At 34.4% G+C, this 20,236-nt stretch overlaps 1 protein-coding gene across 1 annotated transcript in view; it reads left to right on the top strand.

Annotated features, from left to right (window-relative positions):
• LOC101891215 (serine/threonine-protein kinase BRSK1) overlaps positions 1-20,236 on the top strand; it is a 67,254-nt gene that overhangs the window by 18,604 nt on the left and 28,414 nt on the right. Inside the window, exon 2 of the mRNA XM_059129302.1 lies at positions 14,925-15,687. Coding sequence (XP_058985285.1) covers positions 15,600-15,687 — 88 coding nt within the window. The 5' untranslated portion in view covers positions 14,925-15,599. The remainder of the gene's footprint in view (positions 1-14,924; positions 15,688-20,236) is intronic.

Here is a 20,236-nt window from a genome sequence, read left to right on the forward strand (position 1 = left end):
GCGAATTAAATCAAATTGAGTGCAAGGTTTCGAATAGGGAATCGGATAAATCTAAATACAGAGCCTTATGTCTAGAATTGTTATTTTGATGAGACACATTGATTATATCACATGAAAGTAGCTATAAGCCTTCGAAATGTCTACATTAATATATTATCCATCTTGTGGGGGTCTTGGCCTTTTTACCCCAACCTCGTACGCAGTCTTGTTATTGTTAGGAATGGAATGTATTATATAAGTGGAAAGCATTTGCGTTTTTATCGATTCACAGGTTTTGTTGAAGCTGTTATGCAACAATTTTATTTTTAAGATAGGTTAAGTACGACTCAGGTGGGGCGAGTCCTTGTACCAAATTAAAAGCTATATAATACAGGTGTTTTTATTATAAAGTCAAATCACACACCGCTACACACATAAAACCTGCTACACATCGGTGCACATGTACACACATACACTTATATATACATATGGACAGAGGAAAGGCGCATGAAAGGGAATAAAAATCTTTTTGTGAAACGTGGTTGAGGAATATATTACACTTTTTGTTCAAGATGTAAAAAAAAAACGAAAACATTTTGGAAGCAAATACTGATCTGATTGTGGATTTCTTGCGGGTAAAATAAGAAAGATATTTATTGTTATTTATGTCTGTGTGCGCGTGTGTTGGCACTAATCACATAATGTCATTGGCAAAATGTACGACCCTCAAACATGATGAGGCAGCAAAAGAAACACTAGAATTGCATGGAAATAATGGAGAACCAGAAACATTCAAATCATTCGACGGTAATAAACAATTTATTCTGATGTAACCAATTTTGTTTGACCTAAATCGTTGAAAAGGTTTTTTGCAATAAAAAAAACTAAATAAATTCGAATAAATGTTAGGAACAGTATTGAAGGGACGAATTTTTGTATTTCCCAAGGGATATTGGATAGAGAATTCAATAGAAGGGAGAAATGATTGTTTGAAAAAAGTTTTTCGAGATTTTTGCTTTCAATAGTATTGGATCTCTATTTTATTGCAAAATAAAACTATTTTAAATATTATTTGGTCAAATCTGAAATTGGTGCATACCCATTAAGAATTTAAATATCAAATTATAAGCATCTCGGCTGGAAAATAGAGCAGTAAGACTATATAGCAATATGCCAAAGCATAGACATATTTTGAACAATGTCTGAAGCTTAAAACGAAGAAGTAGGCGTGACAGCTAATGGTTGTATGCCCATCTTTGCATTTGATTTTAGTTTGGTATTAAAAATTAAAAATTTAAAGTGTAAAATATCGTATCTCACATTCCACTTTATGAGAGTTGTGGTTGTTTTAGATATGGACCCTGTGCGGGGAAAGCACCGAAAGGTATAGATAGGAAATGTCCGTTTTTACACCCTATATATTTACACCCCCACCTTGAAAAGGAGGGTATATTAACATTGTCATTCCATTTGTAACATTCCTAAATATTGGTCGTAGACCCCATAAAGTATATACAGGGTGAGATGAAAAAACTGCAACCAATTTCACTGCTGTCATTTTTAAGCCACTCGTCCGACAACTGATAAAATTATTCCAGTGACAGCTCATTATATTGGTTACAAGAGTACAAAAGCATTTCGGCTAGAATTTTCCAGAAAAACGTTATTCATGATGGAATTCAACCGCGATAATGTGATTTCTTTATACACCACAAGAAGCTATCGTTAGAGCACTTCAGCATTTAAATGTGAATAAATCTTTTGTGTCTCGTACCATCGCTCGTTACCGTGATACTGGTAGCGTAGCCCGACATTAAGGAAGTGGACGGAAGAAAACAGCAAAGTCAGCATAAATGGTTTGAAAAGTAAAGAAGCGACTTGATCGAAACCCGCGTTGCAGAGGCCGAAAAATGTCTCGTGAGCTGAACATATCACAATATTCCATTCGGCAAATATTGAAAAATGAGCTCGGGGTAAAGCCATTGAAATTCCGAAAAGTGTAAGAACTTACACCGCCACAGAAAGAAAATATACTCAAAAGAGCTAAAGAGTTGCTTCGTGATGAACTCACGAATTTGGTTTTCTTCGATGAGAAAATATTCGTTGTCCAGCAGTTTGTAAACAAACAAAATGATCGTGTTTACTTTTCAAAGAGATCAACTGAAAATGTCCACCTTCGGTTGGCCACCAGAACTCAAGCACCGGCCATGGTGATGGTGTAGGCCACCATAACAGCCGATGGTCGCTCTCCGCTCGTATTAATCGACCGTGGCATCAGAATAAATGCCGAATATTATCGGGAATTTTTTTCTGGAAGGTGTATTAAAGCCTTGGGCACGCAAACATTTTGGCCGCAGACCTTTGACATTCCACAGGACTCATCACCATCGCACTCAGCACGCGCCACCCAAGAATGTTTAAAAAATGAGTTTCCTCGCTTCAATTTTAAACGCACAATGGCCACCAAAATCTCCGGATAACGATCCGTTGGACTATTGTGTCTGGCGCATTGTGGAAAGCAAGGTTGGCACTAAAAAATACTAAAGTCTCGATCACTTCAAGCAAGCGCTTCGCCGGGAATAGACCAAAATACCGCAGATCAACATTCGGGCAGCGTGTGACGGTTTCATCGGCCGTTTGAAGACCATAATTCGTGCCAAAGGTGACCAATTCGAACAAATCTAACCTTATTCTAAAATTTGATGCTATTTCCGACAATTTTTGCTTTCATTCAATAATATTTAAAAAAAAATTAAAAATTATGGCGTTTGACTATGTTGCAGTTTTTTTTATCTCACCCTGTACATGTACATTGCTTAAGACAAAGTCAAGGGTCTACATTTTTCTTTTCCAAAAAAAAAAAAAAAAATGATTTGTAGAAAGATTAGAATCTTCCGAAAGAAATAAAATCTCTAATTAACCATCTGAGGAGAACCGAATAAATCAAAAGATGTAATGAGTTCAATCCTTAGGTATTGTCCGTTCGCAATCTAAGAGTGTGTATCCCATCATTAATATCCTTGACAAAGTTCTCGTCCTGGTGTGGCTCATGTTTTGGTATCCACTTAAAATTTTCACCAACAATAAAAACTTGAAGCATTCAATATTTTTAGCCATCGAAAATGAAAGCTGTATTGCATATTATTTTTCTGTCCCAGCGTGATTGGTAACTTGATGTCACTTGAAATGACACAAAGGATATGACAACGTCGACATGTAGACACATATACACACACAAATTCATAAACACCTTTGTCGGTGTGAGTGCGAAAAGATTGATGGTGGTAATTGACTTTTATTGTGCCGTCACTTATTTTGCCTATTTGCATCCGACAGGTGTTCCATTTTTATAAATTGACGACAAACTTACATATTCCCAGCGAGTGGGTATACATACACACATTCACATCATTTTTTGTTTACATGTAAGCGAAATATTTTCAAATCACTTGACCAGTCAACGCTAATATGAAGTGTCAATCTATCATCAGGCCCGTATTTAAATACTTGCCCCTCTAAAATATTCTACAGAGTGCGAATAGACAGGGGGAATACAAGATGGTAAGTTACGCGTATGTGTGTGTGTGATACAACTATTTATACGTGTATATTGTACACAGTACAGGACAGCAACAAATAATATGGAAAAATGTAAAAAAAATAATGAGCACGATCATTGTTAAAGCAAGTAATAAATTTGTTTTTAAGGGGCTCCGGGCCTGTGCAAACAAGGGCATAACAGGTGATTTCATAGGGGACATAATACGACAAAGGAATATTTTATGATAATTGTGGTTAAAGGTGGAATTTTAATTGTTATGAGGTGTCATATTATTATGAAGTTCGCAGTAACAAAGTTAATTTGCGATATTTATGAGCACCCTTATTTTAAATGTTCAACAATAAGTTCATAATTTGGTTTAAGCCGAGCACGTTGTTCCATTTGTCCTAGTGTCATTCAGTAAACGAAAAAATCATGGTTTAAATTAGCTAATACTGAAACCAACAATTTCCAAATGACTCTCAGGAATTATACTAACATTCGCATCTATATGGACAGTTCTAAGGAGGCTCGACATGTTCGTAAATCAGCCATGTTGCTCCATATTTTCATATAGCCCCCATATAATGGTATATTTTCTAGCATATTCGTAAATCGGTATTCATGGTTCGTAGTTCTATCGCTGAAAGTTGACTTGTTATACCCTCCACCTTGGAAAGGAGGGTATATTAACTTTGTCATTCCGTTTGTAACATTCTTAAATACAGGGTTGCCCATATTCGACGGACCCATCTGGCAACGCCATAACTTTTGACAGAGATGTCACATCGCTTAATGACATACCGCGTTTGAAGCGTCAATCCAAGCAGATTTTTACCATGAACCAATACACGCCACGCGAGCGCTCTGAAATAGTTGAAATTTACATTCAACAGAAGAAGTCAATTGTGAAAACTCAACGTGCTTTTAAAACATTAAAAAATGTGAGAAGTGCGCCTTCTAAGAACACCATTAAGCGTTTATACGAAAAATTTTCGACTGGTAAGGCTCTTTCTAATCCGAAGAGGCCATATAAAAGTCAACCAAGGCGATCGGCCGAGAATATCGCTGCCGTACGAGCCAGTGTTGAGAGGTCCCCAAGAACATCCCAAAAACGCCGTTCTCAGCAGTTGGACATGGCTCGGTCCACTTTACAACGGATTATTCGCATTGATTTGCATTTGTTCCCGTACAAAATTCAATTGACGCAAAGAATGTTGCCTGCGGACAAGCCTCGTCGATTGGAATGGGCCCAAAGGGCCCAAAGGTCCCTCGAATATGGGCAACCCTGTATTCGTCGTAGACCCCATAAAGTATATATATTCATAATCAGCATAAAGTTCTAAGTCGATTTAACGATGTCCGTCTGTCTGTTGAAATCACGATACAGCCCATATTATTTGACGTAGAGTGTCAAAATTTATCAGAGCAATTTGTATTGTGTCTAGGATGGTTGGTATTGAAAATGAGATATATCGGTACACGTTCTGGTATAGCCCCCATATAACGGTACCTCCCGATATTCGGTATTTTGAATATTTTTGACACATTTTTTCACGGATTTGTCTAAAAATTGGTATTTGTTGGTCATAATGGGTTCCAGTTCTGGTAGCGAAACATTGCATGTATGGGTCCACGATTTGGTATAGTCCCCATATAACGGTACCTCCCGATATTCGGTATTTTGATGACTTTTGACACATTTTTTCACGAATTTCTCTGAAAATTGGTAGTTGTAGATCGTAATGGGTCCCAGTTCGTCATTGTAATTATAGGTCGTTTTGGTATAGCCCCCATATAACGGTACCTCCCCATATTCGGTAATTTGATGATTTTAGCCACATTTGTTCACCTATGTGTCTGAAAATTGATATTTGTTGGTCATAGTGGGTTCTAGCTCCGTTGGCGAAACATTGCATGTGTAGGTCCACGATTTGATATAGCCCCCATATAACGGTACCTCCCGATATTCGGTATTTTAATGGTTGCCACATTTCTTCTAATGTTTCCTTTACCCTAAGATGGAGGGTATTAAAAGTTTGGCCCGGCCGAACTTAATGTTTTTTTACTTGTTTTTATAAGTCCGCGTTCCCCTTGCCCCAGTATAAGGGTAGCTTCCGATATTCGACGGAATGGTTAAAAATTCGATATTTGAAATTCACAATTCCCAAGAACCACTGTAGCAGTAAATTGTCCATGTTCACGTTTTAGTATTTCATCTATATAACATTACCGAATATGTTGAAGACTATCTGTATTCTCCAACTGAATTCACTTACATATGTGTTTTAACATAAAACTCGTCCTATTCTTTTGTTTTGAAAGGTGGGGAGTATTAAAAACTAAACACTTTTTCACCTGTTATTTATTTATTTGTATACCCTCCACCATACTATGGAGGAATTTTAATGCTGAATTGTTTAAAATTCGAGTTTGAGCTCGTAAAGTATTCCGCCAATTGTGGCTCAATTTTGTTGGTAACCGAATATAACGGTTCCTATCAATACCTTTATAATTTAAGCCACATTTTCTAACGGATTTGTTATGAATTTAACATTTGTGGCTCGTAGAGAGTTATATCTCCTGTACCATAACATTATCCGTAGAGGTTCACGTCTGCCATAAATTCGGTATTTTTACGATTTTAGCCACATTTAAGCTATTCCGTATTTTGACGATTTAAACCATATTTTTTAATGGATTTGTTTTACATTTCATATTTGTAGTTTGTACTAGTAGGTCGGTGGCAGTGTTCTACCAACATTTTCAACATTTATCTTTTGCTTAAATTTATGGGTACCACTACCAAGACTTTATCTGCATTCTTCAACCACTCAAATATAAAATCTCTTTATTTTATTTTAAAGGTCATGGTGGATGGTATTAACAGAATTTTGACAAGGAAATAAAAAAAGAAAACATTTAGTTCTGCCCGGTCGAATTTAATGTTATTTTCTTATTTCCTTGAGAAAAATCTGTAACTTTTGCGTTAACGTTACTACTAGCATTTGGTTAAAATATAGAACCTGAGAAAAAACAAAAGAGATTGTATCGTTCAAACTCTTCTGCAGTTAATGTGACTGTCCTTCATATCTAAGAAAAGAAAAATGAACCATATGCCCAGCAAGAATCTCAATGCCGAATAATAGGTTCAAGTATCTACACATTTTGGTTCAAGTATCTACACACAAATCAGCATCCTCGCCTCTTTCTAAATTGTTGTTGTTGTTGTGCTTATTTTAGAACACAAGAGTTGAATTTTTGTTTCAGTTCACCACACTTTATTCCTCTGTTGTACAGGGTATTAGGTCTTTGTGCATTTATTTGTGACCTATAAAAGGAAATGTTTGTGACCTATAAAAGGAAACGAGATCCGTTTCATGGTCTCTATATAATCACATTTCTGGATATAGCTCCCATATGTATCTTCGACCGATTTGAAGTTCATTGTGCACCAAATGTGTAATGTAATGGCTATAACTCCGATGTAGATGCTTTACACGATTTCACTAAATTTGGATAAGTTTTGTTTAGGGTAAGCGGATGAAAGTGGAATTTTGAAATGTTGTATTGGGGTTCCTGCTGGAGGTAATTTTATGATAAAAAAGGCAGTTTTGGAAATGGGTAATACAAGTGCACGAAAAGAACTAAATAGAATTTTATTTGGTACAATTTGGTAGTGGGTGAACAGACAGTATTTGAAATCTAAAGCTTAGTTTTAGAGTCGCTGTTCATGTGTAGCCTGGATATATGGATGAGGTTTCGGATATATGTACTATAATTGTATAAAAAGTACTAAACGGCACTATATTTGGTATTGGGTGGTTTTAGAAATGTGTACTACAATTGTACGAGAAGCACTAAATAGTACCACATTTGGTATTGGGTGAGAGAACAGAGCTAAAATCCATAAATTTGATATAGATGCCACGTTGGTGCCACTGTGGTCAATATATAGAGGTGGTTTTGGAAATGCGTACTATAATTGTACTAAATTTTGGCAATGGGGGAAATAAGGTTCATATATGGAGATTGGAGATTGTTTTGAAAATGCGTTTAACTCTAAGGAAAGAACCATATGCTTTATATATAAATTGTGTGAGGGCATTTAAAAATTTATACAGATGTCACTGTTGGTGTCTCTATGAACATACGAGAAGTGCAAAATGCCACAAAATGTGCCGTTGGGTGTTGGGAAGGAGATGGAGTTCTGAAATTTGATATCGAGGTCATTGTTGATGTCTTGGGTGGAGAGAAGAAGGTAGTTTTGGACATGCCTAGTATAACTGTACGCAAAGAATGGCAATAAATTTGATATACGACCTTAGGATAGAGCTGAAAGTTTACTTGAAACGAAAAATGATAAATGATTTATATTTCGGAATTTTTAATAATTGTATTCAAGTGCAAGCAATATTAATTGTTAGAACAACTCTTCACTCATATATATTATTATATTTGAAACATACGAAGTTCCTAATTAAACGATTTTTTAAAGTGTGGAATTATAAATATTAGAATGATGATAATATATATTTATAAATATGTATATTAATCAGTCCGCCATGTCTTTCCAAAGTTGGTTCATAGAATCATAATACTTGTCTACATTTTAGTACATTTTTTGGAAATTCGTATTTAAAGCAAAGTACATTTTAATTTGCACAAATCTCGACACATAGATGTCTGTATGTAAGCAATTGTAAGTATTATAAGAAAAAACCCCAACTGAAAAACAATGGTAGATCTTCTGTGTAGATAAACTAATATTGTTCGTAGCTTGAACACAATTGTTCATGTTTTGTAGTTAAGTCCAAAACTTTTTTTCGGACAACATGTCGAAAAATGCAGAAGTGCAATATGGAAAACTTGTTCGCATCATACAGACACTCCCTTAGAAACTAGATTCATACATGCTCATACTCACACAAAAGACGTACAGACACTTACGCACACGAACACACTATCTGATGATAACAACACGAATGAATGGGTTTTAATTGTTTGCATGTCAGGCGTCAGGATACAAATTTCACAGAGTCCTAAATGGGAAAATAAGCGAATTGGATCAAGTACAAATATGGCATTAAGCTTTTATTCTTTCAATAAATAAAAACAAAAGTATCAATAACTCGAAGGATTTATAAAACTAATGAAATTGTACTGTTTAATACATAACTTCCATCAACAGTTAAATTATTACAAATAATAATAATAATAATAATAATAATAATAATAATAATAATAATAATAATAATAATAATAATAATAATAATAATAATAATAATAATAATAATAATAATAATAATAATAATAATAATAATAATAATAATAATAATAATAATAATAATAATAATAATAATAATAATAATAATAATAATAATAATAATAATAATAATAATAATAATAATAATAATAATAATAATAATAATAATAATAATAATAATAATAATAATAATAATAATAATAATAATAATAATAATAATAATAATAATAATAATAATAATAATAATAATAATAATAATAATAATAATAATAATAATAATAATAATAATAATAATAATAATAATAATAATAATAATAATAATAATAATAATAATAATAATAATAATAATAATAATAATAATAATAATAATAATAATAATAATAATAATAATAAGTTTAATATTAATGTTAATAAATCCAAAATTAATGTTAATAAAATCCATAATAATAAGAAACCTATAAACTCTCTCTGAATTAAGAGAAAATATTGGCCTCAGAAATTCAAGAGCTTCGAAGAGAGGCACTAAAAAGGTTAATTTCTAATTTATCAAATATTCCACCGTTATCAGCCTTGATCTCTTTTTGAACTAAGTGGTCTATTGTATCCGTCCAAATTCATCATGAAAGAATGAACTTTGGCATCTGGATGTATGTCATATCTGATTATTAATATGATATCTTACCAGTTTCAAGTTCCTCCATATAAAGAATATTTTTTGTAAATTTTTTAATGTAAACAAAAAATTTTCTTAACTACAACACAACTTTCTCTCATTTAAGAAGCCAAATGGTGAAAATGTATTAAATATTTCTCCCAATGTGCATTCCAAGAGACTTAGAATATGAAATGAATATGAAAATGAAATACACTCAGAATGATGATTTTCGGTTGGCTTGTATGTTATATGGGTGTAATATCAAATGGAGGAACATTTTGGCAGTGGTAGTTTCTATATAATGAGAGACTAAATACCTAAAAATGGAACCACATAAATGCTCTGCCAAAACTCAGTACTCTGCACGTAATAATATGGACATGCAATTTTAACAGTCAGACTCACCGCCATTTTTAAATTGTGAAAATGTTGAATGGTGTTGGAAATTGAATGACAAAATCAAATTTCCCTATTCTTATGGTAAAATGCGAATATTTTTTATTTTTAACGGGAACAACTAAGAAGGGCTTAGTTCGGCCCAACTTTTAAGAATCTTCACCATTTAGTAAAAAAAGAACAATAAAAATTAAATTTCAGGACGCAATTTTCGGACGATTTCCATTTTAAACTGCAAATGCCAGTGAAATCTGTCGGAGTTAAGCAACAACTTGTGCTTAATAACCCATTAAAGGGTAGTGTTAGCAAACTAACCTAGAAAGTTTAACATAATGGGTTATTCTTTTAAACATTACAAAGCAAACAACATCGGTACAGCCCGTCCCACTACAGCATAAAATTCTATGTCGATTTAGCGATGTCCGTCCGTCTGTCTGTCTATCTGTCTGTGGAAATCACTCTAGCTTCCGAACGAAATGAAGTAGGTTAATAAAATTTTACTCAAATGAATATTATGTCTGTGGACTTTTGGTATTGAAATTGGGCAATGTAAGTCCACGTTTTGATATAGTCCCATATAATGGTAATTTGGTGATTTAAGCGAGATTATTAACTGGAAATGTTTTAAATTTTGTATTTGAAGTTCGTAATAGATACTACAGACTATGACAGAAAATTGTCCGTGCAGGTCACGCCTTCGTATAGACCCCATATAACGACACTTCGCGATATTCGGTATTTTGATGATCTTAGCAATATTATTCGCCGGAATTTTTTCAAATTTGGTATTTGAAGTTCGTAATAGATACTGCAGCCTATGATTGTGAAATTGTCTGTGCAGATCCACGGTTTGGTGAAGCCCCCATATAATGGTACCTCCCTATTAAAATTGGCGTATGAACATTCAAATGGCGTATAAACATTCAAACGAAAGTAAATTTTGGTCTCTTCCTCATTCGAGGTACGCTTTTTGTCCGGGAGTTGGAATATTTGCAGAAAGCTGGTAACAAAAAAGCCACTATTTTCAAAAAAATTGCATCAAAAAATTAGATCCACAAGTTTCTCTCCAGCAAAAATAAAAAACCGAAAACACACAAAAATATATTCAAAATGTCAATATATACAGAAAAGGGTCAAAACATGAATAAATATAAATGTAAAATAATGATAAAATAGCTCTTTAGAGGAAAAACAATAATTTCTGCTATTCATATTAATGCGAATTTCATATCAAATAACAAACATTTAAAAAAAAGGAATTACGATTGTGAATTACGAATCGTGCCGTATGAACTGGTAACAACGAACAACGTGATCGAAATTGCAATGTATGTTATCATTGTATACATAATTGCATTATGCTTCACATCCTTCACTTGGTATATGATTAACTCTACCGTTGTTCGACCCATCCCAAACAAATAAGAGCATTTATCAAAAAAAAAAAAATACGATAGTTGATCAAAAATGGGAAAAACTAAAACTATGAATTAAAATGGCCTATGAATAATCCAATCTTGTTTTCTTTTTCACCAGAGGCACGCTTCTTGTCCTCGAGTTCGAATTTCCGTAAATCCATAAAACAACAAGTAAAAAAGCTGTAAGTTCGTCCGGGCCGAACTTTGAATACCCTCCACCATTTGAAACGAATTTGAAACTATTCCGGTGAATAATGTCGCTAAAATCATCAAAATACCGAATATCGGGAGGTACCGTAATATGGGGGCTATACGAAGACGTGGACCTGCTCAGACAATCTCTTCTCATAGGCTGTAGCATCCATTACGAACTTCAAAAACCAAATTTGAAGCAATTCCGGTAAATAATGTCGCTATAATCATCAAAATACCGAATATCGGGGGTACCGTTATATGGGAGCTATACCAAAACGTGGACCTACATGGCTCAAAGTCCTGCAGACATAACATACATTTGAGTAAAATTTCATCAATCCACTTCCATTCGTTCGGAAGCTAAAGTGATTTCCACAGACGGACAGTCGGACGGACCGACAGGGCTTTGTTGGGTCTAATATTATTATTTCGATGAGTTACAAACGGAATGACGAACTTAATACACCCTCCATACTATATATGGCGGAGGGTATAAAAAATGCAATTACTATTTGAAATAAAGATAATTATATGTTCAGTTCATATCAGTGCGTATTTCATGTGCCTTTGATTTAGTTCCAATAAAATTCAAGAATCAAATATTATGAAAAAAGCAATTATATTACAATAAATTCCGAATTGTGCCGAATGAGCGGGTTAATTTGTGAACATGATTTCGGGAGCGAACCACGTAGTTTCAATTCCAATGAGAATTAGGTATTGCATTGATTATTTCAGTGCTGGCTTTTAATTTGTATTTGACACTTCCAACTGAAAGTGGATTGGGACGTATTTATTCCAGGCAATTAGATTCTCCTTCCGGTTGTTACCTAGGTATCCAAATTAAAAATATATATAAACTAGCTGGCCCGGTCCGCGTTGCCGGCCCGTACTTTTAGTCTTTAAAGCATAATAAATCACAGATCTGACTTATGTAGGCGGCAAAATTTTGATTATAAGTAGTGACTTGATTAAATATAAATTAATATTCATGGCAAAAATTATAATTACCGTCGGTTTTAGATATTTTGAATAGCCTGGTCGTATTTTTCAGCAATAGGCTTTAATTTGATAAAGAATATCTATAATAGCCCCATGTGAAAATTCAGCTCAATTTTTGGTATTGTAAAAAAATGAGCTGTAATATTAATTTTGTATTTCCAACGTTTAAAATCCCATACTGCGTGGCATTTAGTTTTGTCCACCTCATACTTGAAGGCAGAATGTTGTCAGAATAGCCAAAAAAATTACTCTTTTGCTCCGATTACCGTAAGATGGGCATTAATTGTTTGTCATTTAAATTGTGTGGTGGAGATCCAATAAAGTTACTTTATAATTTCGTATTTTGTTATGTTTCTGCCACAATTTCCGACTGAATGAGTCCCAGATTGACATTTCGGAGTTTATTTCATATAGACGTGCATACCAAATCTACGTTCCCAACCAATATTCCCTTGGGGGTTACAAATTCAATAGAATACCAAATTTTCTTTTCTGACCACACATTGGTTGGGAAAGTGGACTTGGGGGAATACTAATGTGGGGACTATACTTAAATAAATTCCTATGAGGATAATTATCTGCAAGATGATTTTCTACCCTAGGGTTTTTTTTACCCCCGGTAGCCTCAAGACTAAGATGCGCACTTTTCCGAAAAATAAAAATTTTATAAGAAGAGGTTTTCTTCCCCCTTAAAAACAAAGATGTCAAATGAGAGCCAAAAAATGAAAAAAGAGTCCAAGACCCCGAAAATACCTTAAATCATATGATGGTGATACCAAAACGTGATAATTTTTTGCAAAGATGGTTTCTTCTTAAATTATCAACGTAAGCTAAAATTAGTACGAAAAATATGGTTAAAATGTAGAATATACTTGAAATCGGGTTGTTTCGTTATCAGGGGTTATGACCCATATCATGACCTGCCAAAGCGATTAAAGGAATCTTGAATGTTTAGGTAGAATTTCTATTTTGCGTTCTTTATAGTCGGTATTTGACTGATTGCAGTCCCAATGTATTTTGCATTTTGTGTTCTCATTTGACAATTTATTGCCATATGGAAGAAGCAGGTCCACTTTTTGAAATTAACCCATATTGCTTCTTCGGTAATTTTTGTTTGTTTAAATGTGTTCGCATCTTCCAGCATTGCGCCCTCATTTCATTTTTAATATTATTCATTCAGAATTCAAACCAATAAAAAAATGTACACTTCAATATAGAAAAAAGAAAAAGGATCTTCAACTGGTTCGCTGATTTTTTTGCGGCAAATTTTTAAAGGTCCTTATGAAGTTTGTCGGTAGAATGTACTATTATTTTGAAATTCGATTCCATTGAAAAATTGTCGATTTTTCCCGATTTTAGAATTTTCATATAAAGCGACAACGGATAAAAGTGTTATTTATAGATTTTATGTATTTATTGGGTATTACGAATACACATTATATTAGAATCCAAAAAAAAAAAAAACACTACAAATGTACATTCGAAAATAGTAAGTCAAAATGGAAAAAAATATGCAATATAAAACATTACTATTGTACATTTTAAAAGTCAAAATGAAAATGTTCAAATTTCACATTTCTACGCAATTCTTTTGGATTTTATTCTTTTCTGCCAAGAGGCAATTCCGAATTTGTCTAAATCGTTAATCGGTCTTTATGTTGTAAGAGTAGTAACTAACACAACTTTCTTTTACATAAAGAGAGATAGATTTAAAAGTAGGCGCGTTCCTCAGCCCCTAAATAAGTACTTAGGGTTGGATGGAAAGCCAACAGCATCTCGTGTAATAATTCTCAAACCGATATCTTCACTATTTTGGCAAATATAAAGATTTTAGATAAATCGTAATAGTGGGCGTAAAAGGAGGCGTGGTCAACATTTTTTGCTTTAAAAACCTAACTCGGGGTATGACGAACGTGTGTACAAAAAATTATGCAAATCGGTCCAGCCGTTTTCAACTGATTCCGTTACCAACAAACAACAATTGATTTTTATATATATAGATATATCAAATGAAAACAAATAGTTATTTAAGTATATGATAATAAAATTAGGAGCATTCTGTGATCACATTGTGCGAGTGTGAGCTTGAGAAGTAAATACAGATTCTTAGAAAACAATTATAAAGAAATTACCGTTTAGTAATTGTGGTAAACATAAAAAATTACAGCATTTTAACACCATAACTCAGTGTTTCTTATCCCCAATCACCCTATATTTGTTCGGGTTGATTTATTTGTAAGAAGTTTTAATAAATGAATCTTAATGCGATATTTAATGTCTAACACTTTACTATTATGAACTACATGAAACATTAGGATTAGAAGATGTTATACAATTCCTAACAAAAACATGTCTAGCTAAAGAGCATCCAACTGAGATGACATAAACAACATAATCAACAAAATGTTCTCAATTAATATGGCGTGAATAATAAAACTGTCTGTTTCGTATTTTTGTTTCTTTCCATTTTAGGTGCTAATTCATGTTTTCCGTTCGTTATATCCAAAGAAACGACAGCAACAGCAAAGAAATACTCTCAACTCAAATGCAATCATCCCATCCATCTGTGTTGGTGTCCAAAGAAAACTCATGAATAAAACATTCGTTTCTTAACTGGAACGACCGACCCACAAGTACGTGAAGCTGGTCGGGAAATGCAACAAGGAACAGTGCAAAGCGAAGAGAGCAGTGGCAAGTAACAAAAACAAGCAATATACATTTCATACACGCCAAAGTAATTAAAAGGCAACTTTAACCCAATTTGCCTGCAATACGGCCGTAACAACAGCAAAAACAACAATACCTACAATAAGAATAACAGCAACAACAACAACAACGATAGAAGCAACAAGAACTTAAAAACTGCAGCTACTCTACAACCAAGAGGGAAAACTCGACAACGACAAGAACAATATCATCAGGAGCAATAGCAGCAACAGAAGCAGCTAGAAAAACAATATATAATCGTGGTAAGCGGGAAGTGATAACGAACGTCCTTTTGCGAGGCCCAGAACGAAGAGTGAGAGAACGGCACCGAAGACGGGCAGCCGGGGAAAAGCATTTGGGACAGCCTCTGGAGGCCAAAGTGCATGGAATTTTCATGTGATTTAAGAAGTGAGAACGCGGGCCGAAGCCAGAGATAACAAAATGCAGAAGGAAAACAATACAACAGTGGAGAATTGCCAATATGTGGGGCCATATCGTCTGGAAAAAACGCTCGGCAAAGGGCAGACTGGTATGTAGACCAATAAAAGTTTATGCAAGGGAAATTAGGTAGTGTTAGGAAGGTTTCCTTTTATTTTTTTTTTGCTCGAGACATTTTAAGTGGCAAATTTATAGAATATTGCATTATGCAATATTATGGAAGTTAATTGAGACAAGACAAAAGTCTAACGCTTGAACATCTAAGGCGATTTTCATAACAAAATGAGATAATCATATTACAATTTGCTAAAATAATTCATCGAGCATCGCTAATTACAGAATCTGGTATAAAATATATGGTTGCAGGACAAGGTACTATTGTTATACACTCTTCAATTTTATGGAGGGAATATACATTTTAAATCTATGAAATGGAGTGTATATTCAGCTGGTCTTTCCTGTTGTGCGATTGTCTTTCTTGTTAAGGACAGTGTTACCGACAATTATCGATTAATTAGTGAAAATTTAGAACCTATAATTATTATAGAAACTATAATTATTATTTAATTCGTTCTTCTATAAAAAAAATGTGTTGAAAGAATTGTTTTAGATTTTAAGCCCGGTCCAAACGTCCTTGAAAAGAATGTATGCAGGCTCATTTACTGTTTAAAATGTTTTATGATATCATAACAACATACAGGTTGACATAAACAACAGCAACAAAGTCAAACTCCATAATTTTTACATTTTTATACCCTACACCACAAGGTGGTCAGGGTATTATGTCTTTGTGCATTTGTTTGTAACACGCAAAAGGAAACGAGATAGACCCATAGTTCCTTTTGATGATCTGCATAGAATCACTTTATGAGTTGATTTATGCATGTCAGTCCGTCTGTCCGTCCGTCCGTCCGTCTGTCCACGTATTCTTGTGAACAAAATGCAGGTCGCATTTATTATCCGATTGAGATGAAATTTTGCAAACAACATTTATTTGGCCCAAAGACGAACCCTATTGAAATTGGAGATAATCGGTAAAAATTTAGATATAGCCCCCATATATATCTTCGTCCGATTTGCCTTTTATTTTGCACCAAACGTGTAATATTAGCCCGAATTGTATGGAATTTTGCACGTACAACCAAATTAGACCTGAAAATAATTATGCCAAATTTTATCGAAATCGGTTCAGATATAGCTATAGCTCCCATATATATTGTTCATCCGATTTGTTATTTTTGTCCTCCGCAGCCGTAATATGCACTCTGTAACAACAATATTTGGGGAAATATATCAAATGCAGCTCAGAAATACCTTTGCTAAATTTTATCGAGATCGGTTCAGATTTGGATATAGCTCCCATATATAACTTCGTCCGATTTACCATTTATTGTGCACCAAACGTCTAATATTTGTCCAAATGGGATGACATTTTTCACATACGACCGAATTTAGTCTAGAAGGTAGTATGCCACATTTGGTGAAGATCGGTTCAGATATAGTTATAGCTCCCATATATATTGTTCATCCGATTTATTGTATTTGTTACCCACAGCCGTAATATGCACTCCGTAACAACGATATTCAGGGACATCTATCAAATACAGCTCAGAAATATCTTTGCCAAATTTTATCGAGATCGGTTCAGATTTGGATATAGTTCCCATATATATTTTTATCCGATTTCAAATTAATTTCGCACCAAATGGGCAATACAAGTCCGAATTTAAAAGATACAAATGCTTCGGCATATTTAGTGCTTTAAATTTTAAATTATAATTGTAATCATAGCGTGTATGATTGAATTCTCCCATAAAAACTTTTAATTATTAAGTGGAGCTCAACTAAATTAGCAAAGTGGTGTAGGGTATCATAAAATCGGCCCGCCCGACTTTAGGACTTTCTTTACTGGTTATACCCTACAACACTATGTGTTGGGGGTATTATAAGTTTGATTGGGCCATATAGGAAAGTATATATGGATCTTCCTATCTCGCCGAGCTGAGTCGATCTAGCTATGTATGTCCGTCCGTCCGTCCGTCTGTCCGTCTGTCCATGTTAATTTGTAATCACGCTACAGGTCGCAATTATGGCTCGATTTCTTACGAAATTTTGCATGAAGGTGGGGTTAGGGTCAGAATAGAAGCCTATTTCTTTTGGAGATGATCGCCAAATATTTAGGGGTTAAAATGGACCAAATACTGAAAAAATGTCGGATTTTGCAGTAGCTATACAGGTCGCAATTATAGACCAATCGACACGGAATTTCGCATGTAGCTAGAGTTTAGGGCGGGGAAGAAGCCCACCGAATTGGGTGGCCGTCGGATAATATTTAGCGGGTAAAATATACCATATATTTTGTGTTGAAAAAATGCAAAATTTTTCATTAAACCGCGAATATTTTAAATCCCGGCGAACTCACAAAGCCATGACAAGTTTACTTCTGAGCTTTACATTGATGTTAACATCGAACACATCGGATATATAGCAAATATGTGTGATATATATGTCTATCAAAGAAGATATGCTTGAAAGGTCTCTTATATGTCGAGAACGACTGAACCGATTTCGATAGTTCTCATTAATTCAGAATGGCCTCTTGGCAGGAAAGAAAAACCGTCTAAAAAAGTTGCATAAAAATATCTCTCTAAAGATGAAAACAATGATTTTGTAACATTTTCTCATATTTTTTAAATTTTGTCATATTTTTGGCATATTTATACCCTACACCACAAGGTGGTCAGGGTATTATGTCTTTGTGCATTTGTTTGTAACAGGCAGAAGGAAACAAGATAGACCCATAGTTCCTTTTGATGATCTGCATAGAATCACATTCTGAGTCGATTTATGCATGTCCGTCCGTCCGTCTGTCCGTCCGTCCGTCCGTCTGTCCGTCTGTCCGTCCGTCCGTCCGTCCGTCTGTCCGTCTGTCCATGTATTTTTGTAAACAAAGTACAGGTCGCATTTATTGCCCGATCCAGATGAAATTTTGCAAAGATCTTTTGTTTGGCCCAAGGACGAACCCTATTGAAATTGGAGATAATCGGTCAAAATTTAGATACAGCTCCCATATATATCTTCGTCCGATTTGCCTTTTATTGTGCACCAAGCGTGTAATATCAGCCCGAATTGTATGGAATTTTGCATATGCACCCAAATTAGGCCCTAAAATATGCATGCCAAATTTGATGAAGATCGGTTCAGATATAGCTATAGCTCCCATATATACTGTACATCCGATTTGTTATATTTGTTACCCACAGCCGTAATATGCACTCTGTAAAAACGATATTCAGGGAAATATATCAAAAACAGCTCAGAAATACATTTGCAAAATTTTATCGAGATCGGTTCAGATTTGGATATAGCTCCCTTATATAACTTCGTCCGATTTACCTTTTATTGTGCACCAAACGTCTAATATTTGTCCAAATTGGATGAAATTTGGCACTTACGACCGAATTGAGTCTAGAAGCTAGTATGTCAAATTTGGTGAAGATCGGTTTAGATATAGCTATAGCTCCCATATATACTGTTCATCCGATTTGTAATTTTTGTCCTCTGCAGCCGTAATATGCACTCTGGAACAACGATATTCAGGGAAATATATGAAATACAGCTCCGAAATATCTTTGCCAAATTTTATCAATATCGGTTCAGATTTGGATATAGCTCCCATATATAACTTCGTCCGATTTACCTTTTATTGTGCACCAAAGGTCTAATATTTGCCCGAATGGGATGAAATTTGGCACTTACGACCGAATTGAGTCTAGAGCTAGTATGCCAAATTTGGTGAAGATCGGTTCAGGTATAGCTATAGCTCCCATATATATTGTTCATCCGATTTATTGTATTTGTTACCCACAGTCGTAATATGCACTCCGTAACAACGATATTCAGGGATACATATCAAATACAGCTCAGAAATATCTTTGCCACATTTTATCGAGATCAGTTCCGATTTGGATATAGCTCCCATATATATCTTTTTCCGATTTCAAATTAATAGTGCACCAATTGGGCAATACAAGTCCGAATTCAAAAGATACAAATGCTTCGGCATATTTAGTCCTTTGAACTTTAAATTATAATTATAATCATAGCGTGTATGATCGAATTCTCCCATAAAAACTTTTAATTGTTATGTGGAGCTCTACTAAATTAGCAAAGTAGGGTATCATAAAATCGGCCTCGCCCGACTTTAAGACTTTCTTTACTGGTTTCATTTTGAATTAAACATTTGGTAATATGTCTACAACTAACAAAACTAAGTAATTAGGATATCAGGATACAGATCGCATTCATGACCCGATCCTTACGAAATTTTGCATGGAGAGGGTCAGAATAGAAGCCTACTCTTTTTGGAGATGATCGCCATATATTTAGGGGTTTAAATGGACCAAAAAACTGCAAAATTGTCAGCAGGTCGTAATTATCGCCCGATCCTCACGCAATTTGAATGGGGGTTACCGGACATTGCAAAAGCCAAGCAGTTTTGGATGGCCATGCAAAAATATTCAATGTGTGAAGGAGTTTGCCAACTTTTGTAGACAAAATACGAAAATGTCCATTCCAGTGACTTTTTGGAGAATTCCCAAATACAGGAAAGACACACTTCTGTCTATTTCGTTAACGCT

The sequence above is a fragment of the Musca domestica genome, unplaced genomic scaffold (genome assembly GCF_030504385.1).
Source record: "Musca domestica strain aabys unplaced genomic scaffold, Musca_domestica.polishedcontigs.V.1.1 6, whole genome shotgun sequence".
In the NCBI taxonomy this organism is placed as follows: Eukaryota; Metazoa; Arthropoda; class Insecta; order Diptera; family Muscidae; genus Musca; species Musca domestica.